The 22,819-nt window shown below is 44.9% G+C and overlaps 8 protein-coding genes across 8 annotated transcripts; 6 read left to right on the forward strand and 2 right to left on the reverse strand.

Annotated features, from left to right (window-relative positions):
• Positions 1 to 1,210: 1,210 nt before the first annotated feature.
• Positions 1,211 to 6,375, forward strand: V865_005762 (uncharacterized protein; the record flags this gene model as incomplete). Its single annotated transcript, XM_066229531.1, has 38 exons — positions 1,211 to 1,240; positions 1,303 to 1,378; positions 1,451 to 1,468; positions 1,534 to 1,615; positions 1,726 to 1,773; positions 1,829 to 1,927; positions 2,011 to 2,056; positions 2,125 to 2,283; positions 2,333 to 2,429; positions 2,496 to 2,587; positions 2,654 to 2,698; positions 2,755 to 2,969; positions 3,024 to 3,106; positions 3,205 to 3,218; positions 3,284 to 3,452; positions 3,513 to 3,669; positions 3,731 to 3,755; positions 3,813 to 3,844; positions 4,018 to 4,043; positions 4,108 to 4,161; positions 4,228 to 4,328; positions 4,394 to 4,436; positions 4,496 to 4,512; positions 4,583 to 4,642; positions 4,705 to 4,773; positions 4,832 to 4,864; positions 4,927 to 5,045; positions 5,094 to 5,228; positions 5,291 to 5,439; positions 5,499 to 5,554; positions 5,612 to 5,652; positions 5,716 to 5,740; positions 5,795 to 5,869; positions 5,930 to 5,947; positions 6,014 to 6,149; positions 6,213 to 6,239; positions 6,300 to 6,316; positions 6,367 to 6,375. 38 exons carry the CDS (start codon positions 1,211 to 1,213, stop codon positions 6,373 to 6,375), a joined length of 2,697 nt encoding a protein of 898 aa, XP_066085628.1.
• Positions 6,376 to 7,365: 990 nt separating this feature from the next.
• V865_005763 (uncharacterized protein) lies at positions 7,366 to 9,229 on the forward strand (the record flags this gene model as incomplete). The annotated part of the gene is made up of 15 exons (XM_066229532.1): positions 7,366 to 7,383; positions 7,521 to 7,584; positions 7,660 to 7,677; positions 7,748 to 7,829; positions 7,894 to 7,950; positions 8,010 to 8,120; positions 8,181 to 8,226; positions 8,302 to 8,472; positions 8,531 to 8,627; positions 8,684 to 8,691; positions 8,758 to 8,765; positions 8,831 to 8,875; positions 8,932 to 9,019; positions 9,087 to 9,140; positions 9,209 to 9,229. The coding sequence occupies 15 exons, from the start codon at positions 7,366 to 7,368 to the stop codon at positions 9,227 to 9,229; spliced, it is 888 nt and encodes a 295-aa protein (XP_066085629.1).
• A 229-nt stretch (positions 9,230 to 9,458) lies between these two features.
• Positions 9,459 to 11,661, forward strand: V865_005764 (uncharacterized protein; the record flags this gene model as incomplete). The annotated part of the gene is made up of 15 exons (XM_066229533.1): positions 9,459 to 9,538; positions 9,599 to 9,636; positions 9,702 to 9,855; positions 9,916 to 9,940; positions 9,999 to 10,162; positions 10,213 to 10,378; positions 10,456 to 10,515; positions 10,565 to 10,624; positions 10,693 to 10,766; positions 10,840 to 10,989; positions 11,054 to 11,188; positions 11,248 to 11,335; positions 11,396 to 11,459; positions 11,510 to 11,565; positions 11,620 to 11,661. 15 exons carry the CDS (start codon positions 9,459 to 9,461, stop codon positions 11,659 to 11,661), a joined length of 1,356 nt encoding a protein of 451 aa, XP_066085630.1.
• Positions 11,662 to 11,712: 51 nt separating this feature from the next.
• Positions 11,713 to 12,443, forward strand: V865_005765 (uncharacterized protein; the record flags this gene model as incomplete). Its single annotated transcript, XM_066229534.1, has 7 exons — positions 11,713 to 11,748; positions 11,807 to 11,881; positions 11,942 to 11,959; positions 12,031 to 12,039; positions 12,115 to 12,232; positions 12,307 to 12,333; positions 12,400 to 12,443. The coding sequence occupies 7 exons, from the start codon at positions 11,713 to 11,715 to the stop codon at positions 12,441 to 12,443; spliced, it is 327 nt and encodes a 108-aa protein (XP_066085631.1).
• Positions 12,444 to 14,012: 1,569 nt separating this feature from the next.
• V865_005766 (uncharacterized protein) lies at positions 14,013 to 14,967 on the forward strand (the record flags this gene model as incomplete). The annotated part of the gene is made up of 3 exons (XM_066229535.1): positions 14,013 to 14,028; positions 14,130 to 14,423; positions 14,579 to 14,967. 3 exons carry the CDS (start codon positions 14,013 to 14,015, stop codon positions 14,965 to 14,967), a joined length of 699 nt encoding a protein of 232 aa, XP_066085632.1.
• Positions 14,968 to 15,542: 575 nt separating this feature from the next.
• Positions 15,543 to 19,162, reverse strand: V865_005767 (uncharacterized protein; the record flags this gene model as incomplete). The annotated part of the gene is made up of 11 exons (XM_066229536.1): positions 15,543 to 15,723; positions 15,778 to 15,893; positions 16,070 to 16,894; positions 16,956 to 17,294; positions 17,351 to 17,700; positions 17,774 to 18,169; positions 18,242 to 18,299; positions 18,355 to 18,464; positions 18,536 to 18,617; positions 18,685 to 18,864; positions 18,923 to 19,162. 11 exons carry the CDS (start codon positions 19,160 to 19,162, stop codon positions 15,543 to 15,545), a joined length of 2,877 nt encoding a protein of 958 aa, XP_066085633.1.
• Positions 19,163 to 19,698: 536 nt separating this feature from the next.
• On the reverse strand, positions 19,699 to 20,287 carry V865_005768 (uncharacterized protein; the record flags this gene model as incomplete). Its single annotated transcript, XM_066229537.1, has 3 exons — positions 19,699 to 19,917; positions 19,981 to 20,040; positions 20,135 to 20,287. 3 exons carry the CDS (start codon positions 20,285 to 20,287, stop codon positions 19,699 to 19,701), a joined length of 432 nt encoding a protein of 143 aa, XP_066085634.1.
• Positions 20,288 to 20,832: 545 nt separating this feature from the next.
• Positions 20,833 to 22,738, forward strand: V865_005769 (uncharacterized protein; the record flags this gene model as incomplete). The annotated part of the gene is made up of 5 exons (XM_066229538.1): positions 20,833 to 21,042; positions 21,210 to 21,306; positions 21,364 to 21,892; positions 21,957 to 22,142; positions 22,207 to 22,738. 5 exons carry the CDS (start codon positions 20,833 to 20,835, stop codon positions 22,736 to 22,738), a joined length of 1,554 nt encoding a protein of 517 aa, XP_066085635.1.
• Positions 22,739 to 22,819: the final 81 nt, after the last annotated feature.

The following is a 22,819-nucleotide window of genomic DNA, read 5'->3' on the forward strand; positions in this document are numbered from 1 at the left end:
TCCTCGTATCGTATCGTTCGATCATCAAATTCAGAATCGAGATCGATCTGGTGTCTCACCATCCCCACTTTACCCATTTTGGTCAACAAGAAAATTCATGTTAAGCGAATCATTATCAACCTTGTCTCATTTGTAAGGTACGACGGTAACAACACACATGTCGAGACACGCTAAAACGCGAATCAAAGGATGGTAAGTGTGATCAGAACAGACAGACAGACAGGGCGGTACGGGAGAAGGAAGAGTTGAGTAGACCGAGACCGATCAGCACGGATATCGTAGATCTTCAGATGATACACCGTAACCCTATCACCGTTTCCGATATGGTGTTGTCCGAGGGTAATAGATGATCCTAGCGTCTGCAACATTATTCTGATCTCAAGATACTTTGACGAAAAATTTATCAAGCACTATGTCTTCCGAGTATTCAAGTCCAGTATTCCGACTGTCACGCAATGCGACAGTGTCTCGTAATTACAGACCTCTCCCTCTCCCGCCTCTTGTGGATTATCTTATCTAGACTACATGATTCAGGGTTTACATACACACCTCCTTTCGCTGCTCGCCGCTTATGATGAAACCCGTACCCGTACTAAACTAAAATCCAATCAACCATCATCATCATCTCCATCACCATCAACTGCATCATTTTCGTTGTTTACTCTGAATATTCTGGTGATCTGTGCGTATACCACACCCACTCCACACATATGTGCAGATTGATTCCGGGAATATATAGCATGCAGATAATTTCAAAATTTATCTTTCCTTCTTTCTTTCCTCTTCTTTCATTCCTTCACCTTTGGTCCAACCCCATTTCTCTTTACCTCTCTACCCAAAACGAATTCCGGTGGTCATCACTGCCCTACGAGCTTCTCATAAGTAGTTCTGTCTGTCTTGACTACAGAACTTCAATCTACCAAATTGGTGTTAAAACCTTTATCTACCAAGAAATTCTTCTCTTGTTTTCCTTTTCTTCTTTACCACTGAACTTCGTAATCCGACTCGTATCACCTATAACAAGTGAGTACCTCAGCCAGCTTCTCATCCTTCGTAAATCATCTGCGTCATATTCTGCTGGCATAAGATCCACGCGCTGGCGTGTCGTTCTGCCTTGTTCGCTAACTGTAGCTAACATCCAATTTACTTCTTCCCTCTCATCAGCTCAAACAATTGAAACAAACATCAACGAATAGCCAAATACATCAACATGGCAACACCCAAATCCAAGTCGACCGGAGTGAGTTTCTCATATGCCTTCTCTCTCTCACTTACTTGTTGAGCTGACCTGGTGCGTTGCAGAACCCCGGTGATCTCATCTCTGGTATGGAAAACCTTGCTATTGGTACTACCAGAGGAATGCAAGAAACCCTCGATGGTATGTCCACCCCCTCTCTATCTCTCCAGCTCACCCACAAACATAGCACTGATGCTATTTTCGAATCAACAGGTTGTCCTCCAAGACCAGGTAATATCCTTCACCGATCGAAAAGGAAAGAAGCTGACTGACATTCCTACCGATTTCCCATCCAGGCTACGGTACTGCCGGGAAGGCCATCGACGTACACGCCAACATGTATTTGACCAGATTCAAGAATGAAGGTGCCCTCGTTGAGTAAGTTTGTTTCAACCTTCGACGGAAAGAATCGCAAACTTCGCTTCTTCCTTTTTCTCCTCATCCATCGATCTTACAGGAAGCAAGCTGACCATCATCTTCCTACTCAGTCACTACGATATTGAAATCAACCCTGTTGTCAAAGTCACTGGTCAAAAGTGAGCAATCTTGATCTCTATTTCGGAGGCTTGAACTGACTAGCAATTGATGTAGGAAACCTCGAGCTCTCCTTCAGCAAGTATGGGATCAAATGGTAAAGGAAGCTAAAGGAGAACTCAAGAAAGCCCTTGATGCTGCAGCATACGACCAAGTGTACGTGTTTTTTTTGCTATTCTGGTTGTTCAGCTGAGATATCCCTTTGGAGTGCAAAGCTGATATCAGCCCACCTTTCGCAGTAAGAGCTTCTATACCCCTTACCTGGTCCCCATGCAAGGCGATAGAGTGAGTATCAATCTGACATAGTGAATGCTTGACCTGATGCTTGACCTGATATCCTCTCCCGTTATCAGTGCGAGGTCATGATCGCCCTCAAGGAAGATGGCAAGGATCCTAAAAGTGACACTAGAAGATTCAAGGCGGTCATCCAATTCGCTCAAAAAGTAGACTTGCAAACCATCGTTGACTACGGTCATGGCAACAAACAAACTGAACAAGCTCGAGCTACAATGGTGAGCGATCATGAGAGATCGTTGTACTCCGCTGACTGCCCGACGTTAGCTCGTTGCGATCCAAGCTATGAATGTCCTTTTCAGGCAAGATCCGGCGAAGAAGTACACCATGTCTGGTGCTGCCGGACGAAGGTTTTTCTCGGAAGGTACGTATCGACCTTCGATCCTCGTAAAGGAATTTCACCTAGCTGACGTTGCAATCGCCTATCTAGAGGGTGGTTATCCCCTTTCCAACGGTGGTATTCTCTACAGAGGATTCCAACAATCGTTCCGATGGACCTCTTCTCAATTCCCGGCACTTCAAGTAAGCTAAATCAAGTTTTGTCTGCAATGATATGTATAACGCTGATCTCATCACGTGTATATATAGATTGATACGGCTTACTCGGCTTTCATTGAGCCTGGCATGCTACCAGTAGGTACCAAATGCTACTTTACATGTTTGATGGTCTGACATCTCTCTCGCAGTAGGAGGTTTGCGCCAAACTTCTCGGTATGGGAGGAGGAGGAGGTGGTGGCGGTCGTGGTGGTAGAGGTGGAAGGGGTTTTGACAGAGGTGGAAGAGGCGGTAGAGGGGGTCCTCCCCAACAAAGCGGACACGTTCCTTCAATCCAAGATCTGAATCCCGGTCAAATCAGGAAGTTGAACGAATACCTCAGGATGGCGAAGTTTAAGGTCACCCACAGGTATGTCATTCTCGCAGCTTTGGATACTGAGCTGATGATGCAACTTCTATGCAGGGCTACCGATCGGGTTTTTACGATGACCAAGATCTCGTCTCAACCTGCTGAGGCACTCAAGTTTAATCTTACCGGTAAAGATGGTAAACCCGATCGACAAGTCTCTGTTCCTCAGTACTATAAAGAAGTATACAATCGTCAAGTAACTAAACCTCGATTGCCTTGCGTACTTTATGGTAAGAACAACTACATTCCGTGAGTGTTTTCAAACGATCCATTTTCTCCTCTTCAGACGACCGCTCATCAAATATCCATGACAGCTTGGAGTTCGTCAAGCTCGAACCTTTCAACAAGATTCCGATGGTCAGACTTACTGCCGATCAGACTGCCGAGATAAGTACATTTTTATCATCTCGAAAGTACCTGGTCTGACGACTCTACACATCATTCGGCATGCGGCTAAACCTCCTCCCGAGCGAGAAGCAACAAGTGAGTGTCTTTCCGAGCATTGAAACAATATTTGGTGTACTGATGTTATCTTCCCCATAGTCAACTCTTGGCGATTGAAGCTTGACTACAGCAATTTGCCTAAGATCAAAGCATGGGGGGTGGAAGTCAACAAGAACATGATGACTGTTCCTGCAAGAGTCCTCACCCCACCCAACGTCCTATATGGTCAAGGTAAGAGCTTGCGAGCAAATTTCGGGTAAGTCACCTTAGCCTATTGCAAATGCTTGTAAATGCTGATGGAATACATTCCGGTTCAGAGGTTGGAATTTGAAGGCTGTTCAAGTGAGTATACCCTTCTTTGATCTATGCTTGAGATAATCCGACTGACCATTCTCACAGTTCTCGAAACCTGGCAAACCCCTTAAATCCTGGTCCGTTGTTTCCTTTGACGACAGATGCACCGTCCAAGATATGCGTGAGTTTACAAGCCCGTTGTCGAGATTGTCGACATACGCTAAGATTTTAACCCTTTCAACAGAGAAATTTGTAACCTTGTATGTGCAAAATGTCTGGTCAAAGACAGCGAATGCTGACTTAGTTGTAGCTTCACATCGGTTCTGAGTCAATACGGTAAGTAACCATACTGTACTTTGGGATTTTTGATTTGGTCATCACTTCTGACACATCGTTTCAGGCTGCAAGGTCGAGAATAGACAGCCTGACTGCTTCAATTGGGATCCGCATGGTAGTGAGTTCCCCTTTCATCGACAGAGAAGGAACAATCAGGCTTAATGCCTTCTTTGATCGCTTCCAGAAACCTTCCTCAGCGGAATCAAGGGCGGTCTACAAGAGGCGGCTAGGAAAGCTTATATGAAATCAAAGCTGAACCCACAATTGATCGTTGTCATTATGCCAGTAAGTTTCCCGTACTTAATATAGAGAATCAGATCAGTATTACTGACAATAGATTCCTATGCCAGAAAAAAGATGTTCCCATGTATAAGGCAATCAAAGCCAATGCTGGTGAGTTGAAGCACTAATCAATAGCAGATAGCGACGCTTACGTGCTCAACGATCTGCAGCGGAAGGGCTCTTGAAAGTTAGTGATAGTCTTCAGCGGTAATTGTGCTACTTGCCGAGCTATTGCTGAATGAATATTTTCTCTTTAGCCTGTAGTAACCCAATGCTTACAATCTACGAAGATCAAGAGTGATAGAGGAATCGATCAAGTAAGTCGTCTCATATCACGTATACCTATCGCTCTGCTGACCATGCACGTCTTCCCTACCAGTACTGTGGTAACGTTGCCATGAAAGTTCACGCCAAGCTCGGTGGTATAACTCACGTTGTTAATCATGGAGTGAGTGCCTTTTCTTTCCGATGTTATGAAGATAGGTACTGATGGACCGCCACAATAGATTGAGAAAAATACCATGATGGTTGGAGCAGATGTGAGTCTATTGCCCTTTGATCACTGAATACACCGGTACTAACGCAATGGATAAACCTTCAGGTTACTCACCCTCCTCCCAAAGATGGTCTTCTTTCGCCGTCGATCGCTGTCAGCATCTCAGCTATCAACGGTGAAAATAACAAATTTACGCCTGCGATCAGACAACAAGAAGGAAGGGTGTAAGTCGTTTCATGCATCTCCAATCTCGCGCTGACCCTCGATCTCAGAGAGATCATACAAGATCTCGAGAACATGATGTACGATCACATCATTACCTTTGAGAAGAACACAAAAACCAAGCCAGAGAAAATATTGTTTTTCAGAGATGGTGTATCCGAAGGGCAGTACGCTCATTGTGTCCAGTAAGTAATGATGTCCTCTTTCTTCCGTTTTGGTAGAGTCTGATACGATCGATTTATTACAGGTACGAAGTAGAAGCAATCAAAAGAGCTGCTAGACGATTTGGGAAGTATATGCCAAAGGTTACTTTTGTCATCTGTGCGAAGAGACATGCCATGCGATTCTTCGCTGCAAAAGACGAAGACAGAGATAGAACTGGAAATCTTCCTCCCGGTAAGTTTCTTGTATTAGTGCAAGATATATGTATATCAGACTGATCTTTGTGATCGTAGGTACCATCGTTGATAAACAAGTGACTTCACCTATGGTGCATGATTTCTATCTACAAGTGAGTATTCTTTCTCACCATATGCAAGCTGAATGTGTACTAATGGGCGCGGTACAGGCTCATGCCGGTCTTCAAGGAACCGCCAGACCTACCCACTAGTAAGCTCATAACTCTACTCGTCCCGTACATCGCCCGCTCTTAGCTAATTCACAAAATTATAGTGTCGTTGTCGCCGACGAGAACAAGGTGAGTCGTTGGTGTGTGTTTGAGAGCAGAACAGCTGACCTTGAAGTTTTATAGTACACTGCTGACAAGCTACAAAAGCTTGTGAACGACTTGTGCTATACTTTCGCTCGAGCTACGCGATCTGTCTCTGTTAGTTACAATCGCGTTGATGTCTGAAGTTCGTACTGATCAGTCTCCTTTCTGTTTTAGCTCGTTCCGGTTGCTTATGTGAGTAATTTCGGAGATTGCTGCTTAATACTGAGAGGCAGCTGATTTATCCTTTACCTCCTCCAGTACGCAGACATAGTCGCTGAAAAGGTCCGAGACTGGGTATACAATGAAGACACTACAACCGAAGCTGCTTCCACTGCACCCTCATCTGGTTCAGGAGGAAAGAGGGAAACAATAACTTTTGACCCTCTCAAGATTAGTCAGTCCACCTCATCTGCGCGGACATGGAATGCGAGCTGACTTATCGTTGATATCTGACCAGAAAAACGAATTGAAGCTGATGTGGAATGTAAGTGTACACAGAATAGCTTTTTGTGACGTAGCTGACTATCATCTATACAATCTACAGTCAACAATGTCGGTTGGGTAGGTTCTGTGTATTCGCGGTGTCGTATATCGCTGACGACATGTGATAGTATATGTAACATGGTCGGAGAGAGCTTCATAGAATCGAACCTCTTCCCAATCTTCGACTAATACTCCGGAAACGACGAATCCAGACTTTCTTCACTCTCTGCGCTTTTCAATTGAATCTCTTTACAATTTTGCTCGTCTTAAGATTGAACTCAAACTGTAAATATTATCTATTATATCACGTCTGATTTCCAAAACTCCTCCACACTTTTTTCCGACTTGCTTTTCATATTTTCCCGAGGTTTTACTATTTTTGAAGGATATATCGTGAAATGGCATCAAACTTTCTTTCGGTCTGTAAACTTTTGAAAATAGCAATGGTGAAGTAATCAGCCACAATAATGTGAATGGTATGGAATGTATAGCTACGACATATCGTGTTGGTCTCCGTCTAGTCCACACTTGGTTTACACGATACAGTATTGCGCTCATGCGACTATTGAGATAGGATCACCTCAATCCACTCATACAGTACCTGAACTGATTTACTGTCAAAAGGAGATCTTGTACTTGTCCACATGACTTGAAAGATTGATTCCTTCCTGCACTGACGCCATTCATCGTTCTCACGTGTTTTTCTTCGAAGAACCAATTGATGCGAAGCAAACAAACAAACAATAATCATAAAATCATCATCAAGATTCTAGGGTTATTGATAAATACTGAAACGGTGATCTGTGCACCGTGTTCGATCAGGATAGGGGGTCCTTTGATCTGATGGGAGACTCACCACACTCACCTCACGCACTGACCCACTAAAAGAGTGATAGAGTGAACACGAGGTCACCTCATGTTTGTGGGTAAAATGCTTCTCTCCCCCATCAATCCATCAATTCACCACTAATATATATATACATACATACGAAACTTGTTTTCTCCTCTCTTTGTCTCCTGTTTCTTTTCTCGTTCTCACTCAACTTCACATTAAAGCTTGCTATCTAGTCTAGCTTTGAATCTAGTACTTTGAGTCAGATAAAGAGGAGTTGTCGATTGAAATCAAGATGAGTGCAGCGACAGAGGTGGGTTGTTACTCACTTTGCATAGAGGGGCAGAAGGGGGGTCGTCTTTCCATACCTCATTCCACTTTCGTATTCAATATCCTTACAACGCTCGAGGATGAATGTAAGCTGATGATCTCTCTTCTGACTGGTATCAGACTCAACAAATCGTAGGTGCGTTTAATAGCTTGTCGATAAGAGATGCCAAGGATGATCTCGCTCGTAAGTTCCCTTCAATTGGTACGTAAGCTCAAGAATGGACGTACTGCTGATAATCTGTGCTATACTACTATCCAGATTGCGTACCTAGACCTGGTAAGTTCCACCTGCTACTAAATATTCCAGCCTTGCTCTCTTGATTGACGTACACTCTTCATTGTTACAGACTTCGGTCGTCAAGGCAGAAGAATCACCGTTACTGCCAACATGTTCCCGGTCACATTCAAGAAAAGTGACATGATTGTATAGTGAGTATTGACTCTATCCATTCAGAGTTTTGAACGATAACGGGGCTGATTGAGAAAATTATAGTCATTATGATATAGATATCGATATACCGTCCACCATCAGATCAAGGGACTCGACTGGGTAAGCTTCTCATCCGAGGTGAGTTGGTCGACTGTTCGGCTGACATGGAATATCCTCAGTGGCCAAAAACAATACAAGGAATTAAAATGGAAGATCTGGAAGGAGCTTTGCGCTACTGCGCCAGAAGGTGCAATTAAAGAAGGTCTTGCCGGAGCGGCATTTGACAGGGAGTGAGCTTTTCCCGTACTCATCACTCTCTGCTTCAACTGACTTCCGAGTTTGGGACGAAGGCGTAATTTTTATGCCACAGTCAAGTTACCACTTAGCAGGACTGTTGTGAGTTGTATAACACCTTCTCATCTTGAAGTCCTGTTGCATTAGAGAGCTTGACTGACTCCGACTGTTATATAGGCAAACCTCAAGGTCGAGCTCAAAGATGAGGAAGGGCAAGCTCCCACTCAAAGAGGGAGGCAAACTCGAGTCTTCAACGTTAAAGTTCAATTCGCCCGAGAGATCGACTTGAACGTAATCTTGTCATACTGTCAAGGCCAAGCCTTCGATCCCGAGACGAGAGATATGGTAGTGAGTGAACACCTCATATGTCGAGGCTGGACGATCGATACTGAAGCAAGTTTCAAAGGCCATGGGAAAAGCTGCTATCAATACCCTTCTTCGTCAAGATCTGTACGACCGATTTGATATAAAAGGCGGTCAAGGTAAAAGATTCTTTACTCTCGGTGAGTTGTCACAGTTGGCCTTATTTGGTAGGTCAAAATATTAAATCGTCTTCCAGATGACGCTGTGGAGCTGGATTAGTTCTTAACGGATTCATTCAGTCTTACGTCCCTAGCCAAAGTGGTCTTCCAGCGGTTCAGGTGAGCATCACTCCTAGTTTCCTGATACTGTAGTTTTGTCTCTGACGCTTCTGACTTCGTTTCAGCTTGACACCGCCTACGGTCCTTTCTTTCGCTCTGGAAATTTACTCGTACGCTACGCATCCTCATATTCTGTATTCTTACCGAAGCTGATATCATTGGGTAGGAAATCGTCACCGAAATTTTCATGGACGATGGTAATGGTGGAGGTGGAAGAGGTGGCAGAGGTGGCAGAGGTGGGGGAAGAGGGAGAGGTGGCTTTGGATCAGGTTTCAGCAACTCTTCTGCGCGTCTGGCGGATATACTGTCCAGACGACATAGTCACGAACAATTGGAGAAGTTGTTTCGGGGAGCGAAATACACACTGACCTACCGGTTAGTCACCTTCTTAAGCTTTGTAGTATAGCGAGGAAGATATCGCTATTCACTTTTTCCTTTTGCAGCGCAATTCGACGACCTCTTAGAATGGACGGTTTCACTTCTCAACCGGCTGACCGTATTCGACTGGACATCAAGGGCAAAATGGTCTCAGCGGTGGATTACTTCAAGAGCAAGTATGATCTCACACTCAGATACCCCAATTTACCTATGGTAAGAGTCGGCGATGAAAACAAAAAAACAGGTCTATCCGTGAGTCAAAATGTCAATCCGAATCAAAGATGAAGCCTCGCTGACATACATATCATTCATTGCATGGAATTTGTACAACTTACGGAATTCAACGGCATTCCCTTTGCCGCTGTGTCATCCAACCAAACTGCGGAAATGATCAAGTCAGTCCTTTTGTCTTTGGACTAATTGGGATTGATTTAGCTGATGGCGCCACACTCAAGAGTGACGGCGAAAGTGCCTGCCGATAGAAAGCAGCGAAGTCAGTATATTCCTCGAACGTCACATCTCCGCAAATTGATGACAAGTCTGATGATTTTGAAATAGTCATGGGTTGGCGTTCCAAGCTCGACTATTCCCAACTACCCAAGATAAAAGAATGGTGTCTCGAGGTTAGCGCCGACATGATGAAAATCCCCGCGAGGATTCTCGTACCACCTTCAGTTCACTACCGAGGTAGGTCAATCAAGCCTAGAAATGGGTAAGTACAACTACATTAATGGCTACCTCTCCCTTGAAGCTGCTGATGTGTCTTGCTCAGATCGTGGAATATTGACGACAATAAGGTGAGGAACTCTACACCGCTACAGTACCTAAGGAGACTGACGTTTCTCGGGCGGAAAGTTCGCTCGAGTCAATGAAACTTTGAGAGCCTGGTCTGTCGTATGTTTTGACCATGCAATCTCAGACTCTGAGATCGGTGAGTGCGAGACTCGTTTCACTGCCCAGCCGGCGATTTCAGCTCACTCTAATTATGCCATCGATCGAAAAGACTCCATCATTGGACAGTGAGTACATTTGCATCTTGAATTGAGACGGTGATTGACCCTTTCACTAGATTGGTTGGAACCCTGTCCAAGAACGGTTCTGTCGTGGACAACAAGAAGCCTCCTGTAGTCAGAGAAAACCTGGTCAATCTGAGACAAGGGCTAAGTGCAGGGGCTCGACAGGCGCATCAGTCTGGAGGAGGTATGCATCCCCAGTTGATCGTTGTGATTCTGAGGGTGAGTTGATATCTTCGATCCCATATCCACTTGTGAACCACCAAAGCTTCAGTTGACAAACTCTGTGAAACTCATAGTCAAGAGAGTCAGGACTCTATCAATCGATCAAAAGAACCGCCACCAATGAGCTTCGAGGAGTAAGTGTTGATTGTTGAGCTTGTGGATACCTATACTGACATTGCATAGCCTGTCGTAACCCAACTTATGATTTCAGCGAAGTTTAGGAACCCAAGAGGGATTAGTGCCGTAAGTGTGACGATGTGTGCCGTATGTATGAGCTGTTGAGAAGGCTGACTTGGGCATGAGATGTTCAGTATCTGACTAACGTAGCAATGAAGATACACTCCAAGCTTGGAGGGGTTACTCACTCTGTACCCGCCCACAGACTGTAGGCTCCTGCACATTTTTCCCAATGATCTTTCCGAGATGCGCCTACTGATTTATGCTATGTAGCTTGACAGGACTACGATGCTGGTCGGAGCAGATGTCACACACCCTCCCCCGCCAGGAAGAAATAGACCCTTGCTTCCTTCAATCGCTGTCACTGTGGCCGCTGCAAATGGCGACAACAACAAGTTTGTTCCCTGTATTAGACTTCAGAGGGGAAGACAGTAAGTGCTACGCAAGTCCTGTCGAGCGGTCGGTATCGATGACCTGGGCGTGTCCATTGCTTAGAGAAATGATCGAAGACCTGATGGAGAAGATGAAGAGGCATGTCGAGTCATTCGAGAAGAATACTGGAGACAAGCCCAAGAAGATCCTGTTCTTCAGAGATGGAGTGTCCGAAGGTCAATACGACCTATGCGCCACGTGAGTGCAAATGACATCTGCTTACACCAAAGCATTCTGATGAGATCGTATTTTGGTAGAATCGAGATGGATCGTGTAAGACAAGCATTTAGAGAGCTTGACCCTAATTATAAGCCGAAAATCACCCTCATCATCTGCGCCAAACGAGTAAGTCGACCTTAATCCATTGACGTAGGTAGAGGTCGGTATTTGACAAGGTATCTCTAGCATCATATGAGGTTTTTCGCTGAGGACAGACGAGACATGGACAACACTGGTAATCTGTTGCCTGGTGGGTGTTATACTTGTCCAGCTGAAGAGTTGAGCTGATACATAGCACAGGGACTGTCGTCGATTCGGATGTTACGCATCCTTATGCTTTTGACTTTTATCTTCAAGTGAGTTCCGAGACAACCCACACGGGCAACAGCTGACTGATCTTTGACTTACAGGCTCATGCTGGTCTTCAAGGTACCGCTCGACCTACCCACTAATGAGAGAGTCCCAAATGTCCCCAGTTGGTGGTCAGCTGATCTGATCTGTCTATGGAATATAGTGTGGTTGTTGTCGATGAGATTAACGTATGTTCCGACCGTTGGTAGCTCTGAAGTGTTTTCAGCTGACCATGAGCGCTATTAGTTCACCGCAGATAGGATGCAAGGACTTTGCAACGATCTATGCTATTCCTATGCGAGAAGTTCACGAGCGGTATCTGTGAGTACATCATCCTCCACACAATACATTGCAGCTGATCTATCATCCCCTTCAATATAGCTTGTACCCGTCGTCTACGTGAGCTGAGTTTTGGCGTAGCGTAATTTGAACGACGTACATTTGCTGATCGTTCAGTGTGAACTTGACAGTATGCCGATGTGAGTTTCCTCGATTGAAGCGGAACCCCTTCATCGATATAGGTTGTCGCTGACATGCTCATCCCCTGCACACAGCTTATTGCGTGGAAAGCTAGAGACTTCGTCTATCCTTCCGAGGATAATTCTGATGCTGGCTCGGTCGTTACCGGCTCTTCGGGTACAGTGCAGGCTGCGTTTGATCCTCGACAACTTTGTGAGTTTCCCATCTCTGCTGGTACGCAGGAGTCGATGCGCCAATGCTGATTCATCGTGTTGTTCGTTGTCCAGATACAAGATTGGAGCAAGTACCGCAATGTGAGTGTCCTAATACTCTACTGATCGAGGTGGGGTGAAGCTGATTTGGCTGCTATAACGATGTAGTCAACGAGGTTATGTGGGTAAGTGAAGCGGTCCTGATAGACTAGCGAGATGAGATTGACAGCCAAGCTGATGCTTCTCACCTCCTTAGTATATGTGATCACTCCACGGACTCAATCTCCATCTTCTCTCCTATAAGAGCCCAAAATTCCGTCTGGCATCGGTCATTCCCTCGATCAGGTATTATCCCCAATTATTGCCTACAAACGACTGCTCCATTCTCTTTTGTTCGTTCACGCGTAGTATATATACTCCATTATCAAATAGCAAATAAGATTGAGGAATTGAAGAAATGATTTATCTATGATGTTCTGTGTAGCATCATCGTATTATCATAAATATCATCTCGAAATATCGTGTGTATCTTAACTTGTGTCTTATGAATGAATTGATTAGGCAAATATGAATCTATGGTATATCTGTAAAGATGATAGGGCGATCAAAGTCAGCAAAACACGGCGAGTATGCATGGCACGCATTACGACGAACGTACTCCAATGTCACCATATCATAGTGCAAATATACGAGCAAGTGTAATAGGTCAGACGGATGTGAGCAAACAAGGGTTGCAAGTTGAGAGGAAAAGGGCGAGAGGGACGAGAATGATTTTCACGGTGAATTAACTTTTCATACCGTACAAAGATGACGTTGATCCTACCGATGGGATATATCATCCAGTGGTGAGATAAACAAACAACCTGTTTCTCCCATACATGCACTCCCATACATGCATGATGTTTGATGTTTAGACGATCATATTCCTATCCTTTAGAAGCATCGACCAAACATTCCTTGTCTTACATCCTATCATCATCTTCATCTCCGACAAAAAATTGCTGGTTCATCTTTTCGATTCTTGTTCAGCTCGGGCCAACTTTGGATCGTACACCATACACCATACGAATCACTAATTCACACTCTTTTACAACAATTCAACCATACCACACTCACACTCTTCTCGACCAGCAACTATCGACGACTAATGATCTGATACGTATACTGAAGATCTGAAACGACTTTCACTCTTTGCTTGTCAACAAACAACCACCAACACCCCCTTTCGATTGTCCGTACCAGTACCGAAACAACACTCCGCCGGTCTACCCTACCCTCCTCACTCCACGCACATACCCTCTTACCATTCGTTCGGTGTCCAGTCCGATCGCATACACAGCTCAGTGCGACAGTGACATCTGCCCAAGGCCTCGGATTGGAGAAAAGACCATAGCGCTCTCGCCTATTAGATGAAGACGTGAAAGACTTATCTCATCGACACGATACACATTCTATAAATGTCTTTATGATCTCATCAATCTCAACCTCTTCAAATTTGCAAGACCAACTCTATTAATCACACTCATTTACTATAACGACTGAACTTCAAAAAACAACACCTATAAATATATACTCTTTTCACCATCTATCGATTACCAATAAGACAACCCAGAGTCACCATAACCATCCGCACCGTTTCGACTATCACTCTCTTAGCTTAAATATCTGGACTAGTATCATCAGATAACAATCAGAGAAAGAACGAAATAAAGGAACGATCGATCCTTTCATATCCTATCTCCTATCTTGGAATCAACTAAGAGAACACTCTACAAGTCAAAATGCCTGAACGACCTCGTGAGTTACCTTACCAAAACCCTACTCCCTTTGTTCTCTCTTACTATCTCACTATCGACAATATTGTCTTGTTCCATTATTGATATCATTCGTTTGAACAGGTCTTCACTTAGATTTCAACTCACCTGTTACCCCACCACCAATCTACTCACCATACTTCACGCCTACCTCACCTCCTTCGTCATTCACTTCCACACCTACTCGAAGATCCTCCACGTCAAGTACTTCAAGCTCGTTTGATAGTCCCAAAACACCTAGTACGCCAAGGATCATCATGGGAGCTATGGTGTTTACACCCGAGCCGAAAACGATCAATGGGAATGCGATAGGGGAGGGGGACGAGAGTGATTGTGAAGAGGGGGAGATGAGTTTAGAAGTTCCAGGGATAGTATTGAGTAAGTATCATTGCTAACAGTCTAGCCTTTTTTCCTATTCCTATTCGTCTCCTTGTCCTTCTTCGTATCCTTATCATTTCCTTGGCAAAAAGATATATTAGATACTTACATATGAATCTCGTTCTAATCCATTTGACCCTTACCCAAACCCATAGCCGAACCACCTCGTCCGCCTTCCCCTCGATTACCTACCCCACCACCTAAACAGGTGGTCCTCCTCGCTCCATGTTCCTTACCACTCCCCTCCCAACAACTGACATCGATGTCATCTTCGAAAGATTCCAAAATCAAGACACCACTCTCCTTCTCCTCATCTTGTCAGCAAAAACAAGGTGGTAAACCCCAATTCTCCAGTACGTTCCTCAAATTACTTGGTCATCCTCAATCTCAACCTTCTTCCAATGCTGGTAGTAGGACGAAGCGAAGTTCGTTGAAGATGATACTTCTGTTGAGTGTTATGATATTGGGTGTATGGCATTTATGGAGTACGTTGGAAGTTGGTTTGACCATCGGTTTAGTAGAGGAAGCTTCTTTGATCTTATAACGATAATGATACGGTCCTCATAGCAATTGTGAGGTTTCGTGATCGTAAGATTTATGTCAATCTTGTTTCAATAGTTTGTCTTTTCGTTTTCCTTCTTTCGCTTTTACCTTGCCTTACCTACACGGACAATACTCTTCTTCACTTCATTTCTCATATAACCATTTTCAGTAGTAACCTTTGTACTCGTGTCTTCATTTCCACCTGTTGATCCCTTATTGATAAAACCAAAACACTTGTTAATGGATTAACGGATTCACGGATCGTTTACGTCTATCTATGTCTTTACGCCTTTGTACGACATGTTATATACATACTACTTTCATGAACATCAATGTCTTTGTATTCGTTCTGGTCGGATATTACGTTCTCGATAGAACATACAGATGGAATACATGACATAACATGGAGTGATGTGAGATATATCAGACAGATACGGGATAATAAACGAACTCTGACAAACTCGACTTACAACGTGTTATTATACTATCTATCTACAACAACTTTTACTGATTGATTATTAACCTGCTTTTCTGTTCTCATAAAATTATTTCCTCGTCAATCCACAATCTAACCCATCACTCGAACAAAACATCTTTCAAACCCCATCTCTCTCGATCAACCCTCGTCAACCCATCCATCTCATCATTGATACCCTTACATTCATCCCACACCCTTCCTACTTGATTCTTCGTAATTCCATCGTACTTCTCTTTTGTAGCTTGACATCTCTCGTGAAACCCTTTCAAGTGGTTTTTGCTGAATATCATCGAAGCATTCAGCGTCTGGTCTATACACCTTTACAACACGTACCTCTCTTTATGTAAATTATCAATTGACTTGATGGCCAATTTACTGAATTGTCCACGAGCCATTCGGACTTGTTTCATCGGTACTCGCAAACGTCTCTTGGCACCTTCCGTTATGAGCTGTAATATAACCAGTATATAACATCGCTTCAGCACATCATATAACTCATTTGATCATCGAGATATATCGATCTTGTCGCTCACGTTATGGATTTGCGAAAGAGTCTTTGTCGGTTATTGAGGGTAGATATGAGTGATCAGCTGAGTCAATGGTCATTTGGACATTGGCAGCTCACCTGCTCCACCTCACTCGTCGCCTTCATCTCAATCCTCTCACCCTCACTTATAGTCTTGACCTCCGCACTATTACTTCTTCTCCTGACCCTCTTACTCTCTTCGCTTCTGTTGCTGAGTGTACTTTCATCTGACTTCCTCTTCTTTCCTCTTCGTTGTTCATGGTCATCGTCCCTGGTGGACCTAGACTTGGGTTTCGCAGGTTGTATATCTTCTTCCCCTGCAGACGAAGAAGGTAATAAAGCGATTCTAGCTTTTTTCTTGTTTCTCATTTCCCCTTCCTCTTCATCTTGACGCAACTGCTCAAACAGAGCTTCAACGGATTTACGAGTGATTGTAGGTCGTGGGGTTGATTCGGGTGATCCATCTTGAGAGTCTTCACCTTTTGAAGCCTGACTGGTGTTTTGTTCTTCGTGTCCTTTAAGTGGGGCAGAGGACGTAGCTTGATCGGCAGGTGTCTTTGATGTGACTTTCGCATTCGGAGTTGGCTTCCCGTTGAATGCAGCAAGGCCGTTTTTGTTATTGATAGTGGGTATAGTTGAATTCTGATCTGCTTCTCTTCGTCCCCCTGCCTCGCTCCCTGCGTCGGCTGTTTTACCTTGTTGGACTCTGATGGACCTTGATTGGTCAACTGCATTGAAAGTCGGTTCTGCTGCTTCAACGTTACTGGCCAGGCTGGAACCGACTTGAGCAGCAGCATCGACATTGGATGCACCGAGATCTTGTGCAGGCGGATCAATGGTGACTTTCTCAGCATTGTCGACAGACGGGGGATGAATAGCAAAAACATCTTTTTCGACAGTGTCTGATGCAGTTGTACGGACATCCTGTGGAAATAGCCGAAGTCAGCAGAGTAGTTCTGGTCATAAATAAACAGAACTATCTTACCTCTTCGTTCAAAGGAATGTCTTGTTGGGGCGGACTTGATCCAGGAAGCGGTGGGGATGGGGGAGGAGCAGGGGGAGGTGTCAATTTAGATGCCACTGACTTGCCTTTCATGTCGGATAACCTTTTCTTTCTTGTGGTAACCTTGGAGAGTGATTGATTGTCCTGGACTTCCCATGGTAAAGGAGCGTGTTTCTCCGGAGCTTCGTCTTCATCATTGTTCACCTCTTCCTGAAAGTGGGATCTCCTCTTCGCCTGTGGTTTACGGGGAGAATCGGGTGGCATAGAAGCTATGGAAGCGGCAGATCGGGTTTTGGGCGAATTTGGTGCGTTACCGTTTCCCTACGTAGTATGGTTATCAGCTTGTATATCCCTGTACCAGCAGCCAGACAGCTTACCTTGTCATCTTGGCTTGCCTTCCTTTGAGAAGTGGCATTGCTTGTGGTTGCAGTCGCCTTAGCAGTCCTGATAATCGAAGGTGTGGTAGATAATCCCTTTTGAATCTGATCATGGAGAGTAGTATTTGGGGCTGATGACCTAGGTTTCGGCGCTTTGAATCCTCCACCTCCTTGAGACGCAAAACCTTTATTGAGAACCGTCTTGAGAAGAGGCTCAGATGAGTTTGGAGTCGCATTCGGTGGGTGTTTCTTGTGAGATGACGTTTCCGCCTCCGACATATCGGAGTCACTGTCCATGATAGTCTTAGATTTAATGAGGGGGCGACTACCACTAGCTGTAGATTTACCGACTGGAGAGCACATTCAGATCAGCTATCTTACTGTTAACAGCTCACAGGGTGACGGCAATTAGCTGTCACTCACACTTCTTAGCCGAGCGAGTCGTGGAATTGACAGGCTTCATCACAATCTGTTGGGAAAGCGGCGGAAGCTCCTGTCCTTCATCCTCGCCTCCAGCTTCGCCGTGCTTCTCTGGCTCTTCTTCCTCTTGTTCCACCTCGACAGAGCCAACATGACTCTCGATTTCCTCTCTGGTGGTATTGACTGATGAATCTGCTTCCTCGACTGATACTTCGGATGTGATCTGCTGAGATACGTGAGCAGCCGCAACCGTTGCAGCTTTCCTTTTAGGTCGTCCTTCCGCTACAGCAGTATCGTCTTCGATAGATTGGGTGATCGCGCCCTGACGTGAGGTTTTGTCATTCTCAATGGCAGCTTGTATATCAGCGTTGTCGAGCTGTGGACGGTTAGAAATCGCGTCTAGAACAAGTTTCCTCAAAAGTCAACATACTGCATGAACGCAAATTTAGGTGAGCCAATGTGATCCCCCACCTTCTGTTTCGACACTGAAGTCGCCACCGGGGACCTTGTAGGAGGTGATATCCCTAACCTGTAGTCTACTATCAGTGTTGGATCTCTCCGTACGATCATAGAGGGTCATTTACAGCTTTCGTAACGACGAGTTCATAAAATTCTTGAGCTTGTTCAGGCACAATACCAAGGTGAACTCGCAGATGTCCATCACCCGTTTCTTTCTGATAGGTAAAATCGAACCCTATTCATAGCAATGAAAATCAACAGAGTCTCTTCAGACCCCTTGTTCAAGTCGGAATAGTCATAGCTTACCAGATTCACCCGAACGGACCAATTGGAGAATTCTATGAATTCGAAAAGCCATATCTTGTTCAGAATCTTGATGATCGTAAGCCTAACAGCGCACTCAGTCTTTCGTTATCACTGGATACAGTATTGTTACGAGACGACACGTTGCTCACCTTGCATACCAAACCCCAATTATCAAGGTAAATGATGATCTGACCTTGGTTGAGGTATCGCTGAGATCTGTTAGAGGTTAATTGGTTGACCCCATTCACAGTGAAAGAAATCACTTGAAATCCTTTTGGTCTAGTATGAGTAGTATCTTTCATCAATATATTGACGATTTTCATGATTTCCTGATGGAACCTGATGTCAGCTTCAATATCCTGATATATCAAATGTATCGCATCTCACAAGTGGTTTGGAAGTAGGCAAGATTCTTCCTACTGCAGCGAATGCCTTCTTAACAATACTCTTGTCCCACTGCTGACTCGTTACAACTTGTTGAATAGCTTTGGTCCTTTCCAAGTTCTCACCACCTGTGAAGCGAGGAAGTAGTGCAGCAATTATGCGAAGCAGCCAGATGGATGTACCGGTAGCTGGAGGGCGTGAGAGTTTAGCTTCAAATACCACTCGTCGACGATACCAAGGCATATCTCACCTTCGCTTCGAAATAAGAAGGAACCTAATTTTTTGCTGGTATACTGTCAGCCAGAATAGTCGAACCTATCCCTTATCAACTTACAACCCTAGAATTGAATGGCCTTCCCTTGGTTATGATCAGTATCGGAAGCAATAGTGAACAAGAGTTCGCAGAGCTGTGGGCGCCCATGATCGAACCAAGTCAGTGAAAAGTCCAATAAGCTCAGTAAGTACAGACATCACTTACGCTACTTTGGAGTATGTCATCTTCCGTTCCAGTGGTCATACAGACGTCGAAGAGATCGGTGACAAGCTGAATCCATTGCTTTGTATGAAGCTTGTCGGCGTGAGCTGGAAGAGATTATCATTTCAGGAATAGAACATTTTCCGCATCATTTGAGGCTTTGTCGACTCACTTCCAGTTTTCTCGTTCGAGTATAGTTGCTGAAGACACAGTCAACGGTGGTCAAGTCTCACAACGTGCCATCACGATACTTACCAGAATGCTAAAAGCAATGTTAGCTCATTATCTGGCGTCTACTTCAGACTCACTGTTCCATGATCAGGGAAGTAAGCTTTCCTACTCTGAATATCACTCCTTTAGGTGCGTCCTCCTCCTCCATTTTCTCGTTAATCTTCGCGATAGGTATGATACGGCTGCTATCGTCCACAATAGGTTTCACATGTTTCGTATAGAGGTGATCAAGTAAAGTGTAGAAGAAGGAAAAGAATTGGGGAGTCGAAGGAACTGTGACCAGACTCAGTAGCTGCGTACCTCCGAACAGATAAGCTAAGCTCTTTATTGATACGGCAAAAGATGGACAGCTTACGTTTTCATCTGCCCAGATGAGGTGTTCGTGAAAGACAGTATAAGAGAATTTCGGGTCAAGCTATACGGTATATCAAGATACAATCGGCAAGGCCCCTCTGCTGCCCGAGGCCATGAACCATTATCGAGGGCATAGATGATGATGTTTCACTTACCAATAGAGCTTCCAGCTTCTTCTTTCCTGCAGCCCAAGCCTGCAGTCTGTCAATCCACCCTGTATCCTTATCTTTTTCTAAAGCATCCCGCACTTTCTTGATAGCGGCGGTGAGCTGAGTGGGGATGTTTGGAGATGAGTTTCTGGGCGGCATAGCTCTTGGTGTCTTGTCATCTGCTGGGATGGAGAGGAAAGATATGAGCTGAAGAGAGTGATGATAGAAGGGTGAGAGTGAGACTGGTTGACTGGACTCGAGCTGACTTTGCGATGGACATGCAGAGTGGAGGTCAAACGTAAGGTCAAGCTGTAAGTGGTGCTCATATATAAAATATCGTGGTATCGGTTGACTCGGCCGCTGTATATGATTTTACCTTATCGGGTGATTTCCCGTCGTGCCACTTCCCTCATCCGGTTATGTGCGATGATAGTGATACAGTAGTGCACTTCGTCATCGCTCAGTTACCATATTTGGGGGGTGTCCCACTTGATTGTACCGGGCTGACCGGTGTTAGTACGAGATAGCAGTTCAATCAATCAATCAATCAGACGATAGCACATCATCCATCTATCTCTTCCTTTCTTGCTTCATCTCTCCATTATCCAATTCACTTTATACATATACATCCACTTCAGAGCTACTTCATCGTTGTACTATCCCTCCTCTTTCTTTAGACAAGTAGAGTTATCAATCCGCACAGGATGCGTTTCCAATTAGCTACAGCTTTACTCTTGCCCACCCTGGCTCTTGCCACCCCTATCAACCCTTCCTCCGAGGAAGGCAAACTAGCTCCTCTTTCAGAGAGCGGTGAACACATCGAGGATGCTTACATCGTCGTCTTCAAAAAGGGTATCGACGCCAATCAGATCGCTCTCCATCTTAGTGGAGTAGAGCAAGAGCATGGTGCCGATGTGAGTTGACCTCGATCTTATCATTCAACCTACCATACATACCTACCACCACAATAGAGATGGGGACCTTTACGGTACTCTTCACGCAATCACTCAACTTCCCGCTCATACATTGTCACCGTCCCATCATCACATGATCAGCAGCTGATACATGCATATCTCTACAGCCCCTCTATTCATTCTCTTCCAACGGTGAAGTAGATACCGGTGGTATCAAACATATATACCAACCTCCCACTTCCGATAACGGATACTACGGTTATGGTGAGTACAGCTGCCAGCATCCTCAAGCAATCAGCTGACTTCCTCTCCTCCTGACAGCTGGTAAATTCTCTGCCAACACTCTTAACACTATCCGATCTTCACCTGAAGTAGAATACGTCGAGCGAGATCAAATCATGCGTACCCAAGATATCCCTCATGGAGTCGACGACTGGCTTTCTTCCGCTATTTCCTCTTCCGATGATGAGGGAGACGAAATTGCCAGTGAGGGGATTGCAACCGAGAAAGGTGCACCATGGGGTTTAGCCAGAATCTCCCACCGAAACGAATTGAAATTATCTACTTTCACCGAATACCACTACGACTCTCACGGTGGTGATGGTGTTACCGCCTATGTCATCGATACCGGTATCAACATTGATCACGTCGAATTTGAAGGAAGAGCTAAATGGGGTAAAACTATCCCTAAGAACGATGTAGACAAGGATGGTAATGGTCACGGTACCCACTGTGCTGGTACTGTCGGCTCAAGAAAATACGGTGTAGCTAAGAACGCCAAATTGGTTGCCGTCAAGGTATTGGGCTCAAACGGTTCTGGATCAATGTCCGATGTAGTTGCTGGTGTCTTGTGAGTTGAATCTTACAGTTCAACAATAACTATATATGCTTACTTTACCTTTCACTCTGCATAGATGGGCCGCCGAGGCTGCTGCCGCTGAGAAAGCCGATGCCGCCAAGGAACTCGCCGCCACCGGTAAGACCAAGTACAAGGGATCCGTCGCCAACATGTCTCTCGGTGGTGGTAAAGCGAAATCTCTCGATGATGCTGTCAACGCCGCTGTCGAAGCTGGTCTTCACTTCGCTGTCGCTGCTGGAAAGTGAGTTATCGAATAATGCCGGACAGCAATCACCACTAACTCATCATGTACTTCTACCTAACAGTGACAACAAAGACGCCTGTAACTACTCTCCCGCTGCTGCTGAAAAGGCAGTCACCGTCGGAGCTTCGACTTTGGGTGACGAGCGAGCCTACTTCTCCAACCACGGTAAATGTGTTGACATCTTCGCTCCTGGATTGAACATCTTCTCAACTTGGATCGGTGGAAACCAAACCACCAACACCATTTCCGGTACATCCATGGCTTCTCCTCACATCTGTGGTCTTCTTGCCTACCTCGTTTCCATCCACGGTACCGAGACTTTCAACGCTCTCAACATTCAAGATGAGATCACCTCAGTCACCGGAGGATTGTACGCTCAAGCCTACTCTTTATTACCTAAACTTGCTCAAGCTGTTTTACCTACTCCTGAAACCGAAGTCAATCTCTCCCCTGTACCTTCCAAGGACACTTTGACTCCTGCCAAACTCAAGAAGGCTCTGGTCGCTTTGGCATCTACTGGTAAACTCACTGACCTCCCTGCTGGTTCACCTAACCTCTTGGCTTACAACAACGCCACTACACACACCAAGTAGGTTGAATAGCCAACCAACCAATAACAGGAGTAGAAGGTATGACTGAAGGAAGAAGATGATGATCATATAAGAGAGAAGCCG

This window comes from Kwoniella europaea, chromosome 1 (genome assembly GCF_036810445.1).
Source record: "Kwoniella europaea PYCC6329 chromosome 1, complete sequence".
NCBI classification, from domain to species: domain Eukaryota; kingdom Fungi; phylum Basidiomycota; class Tremellomycetes; order Tremellales; family Cryptococcaceae; genus Kwoniella; species Kwoniella europaea.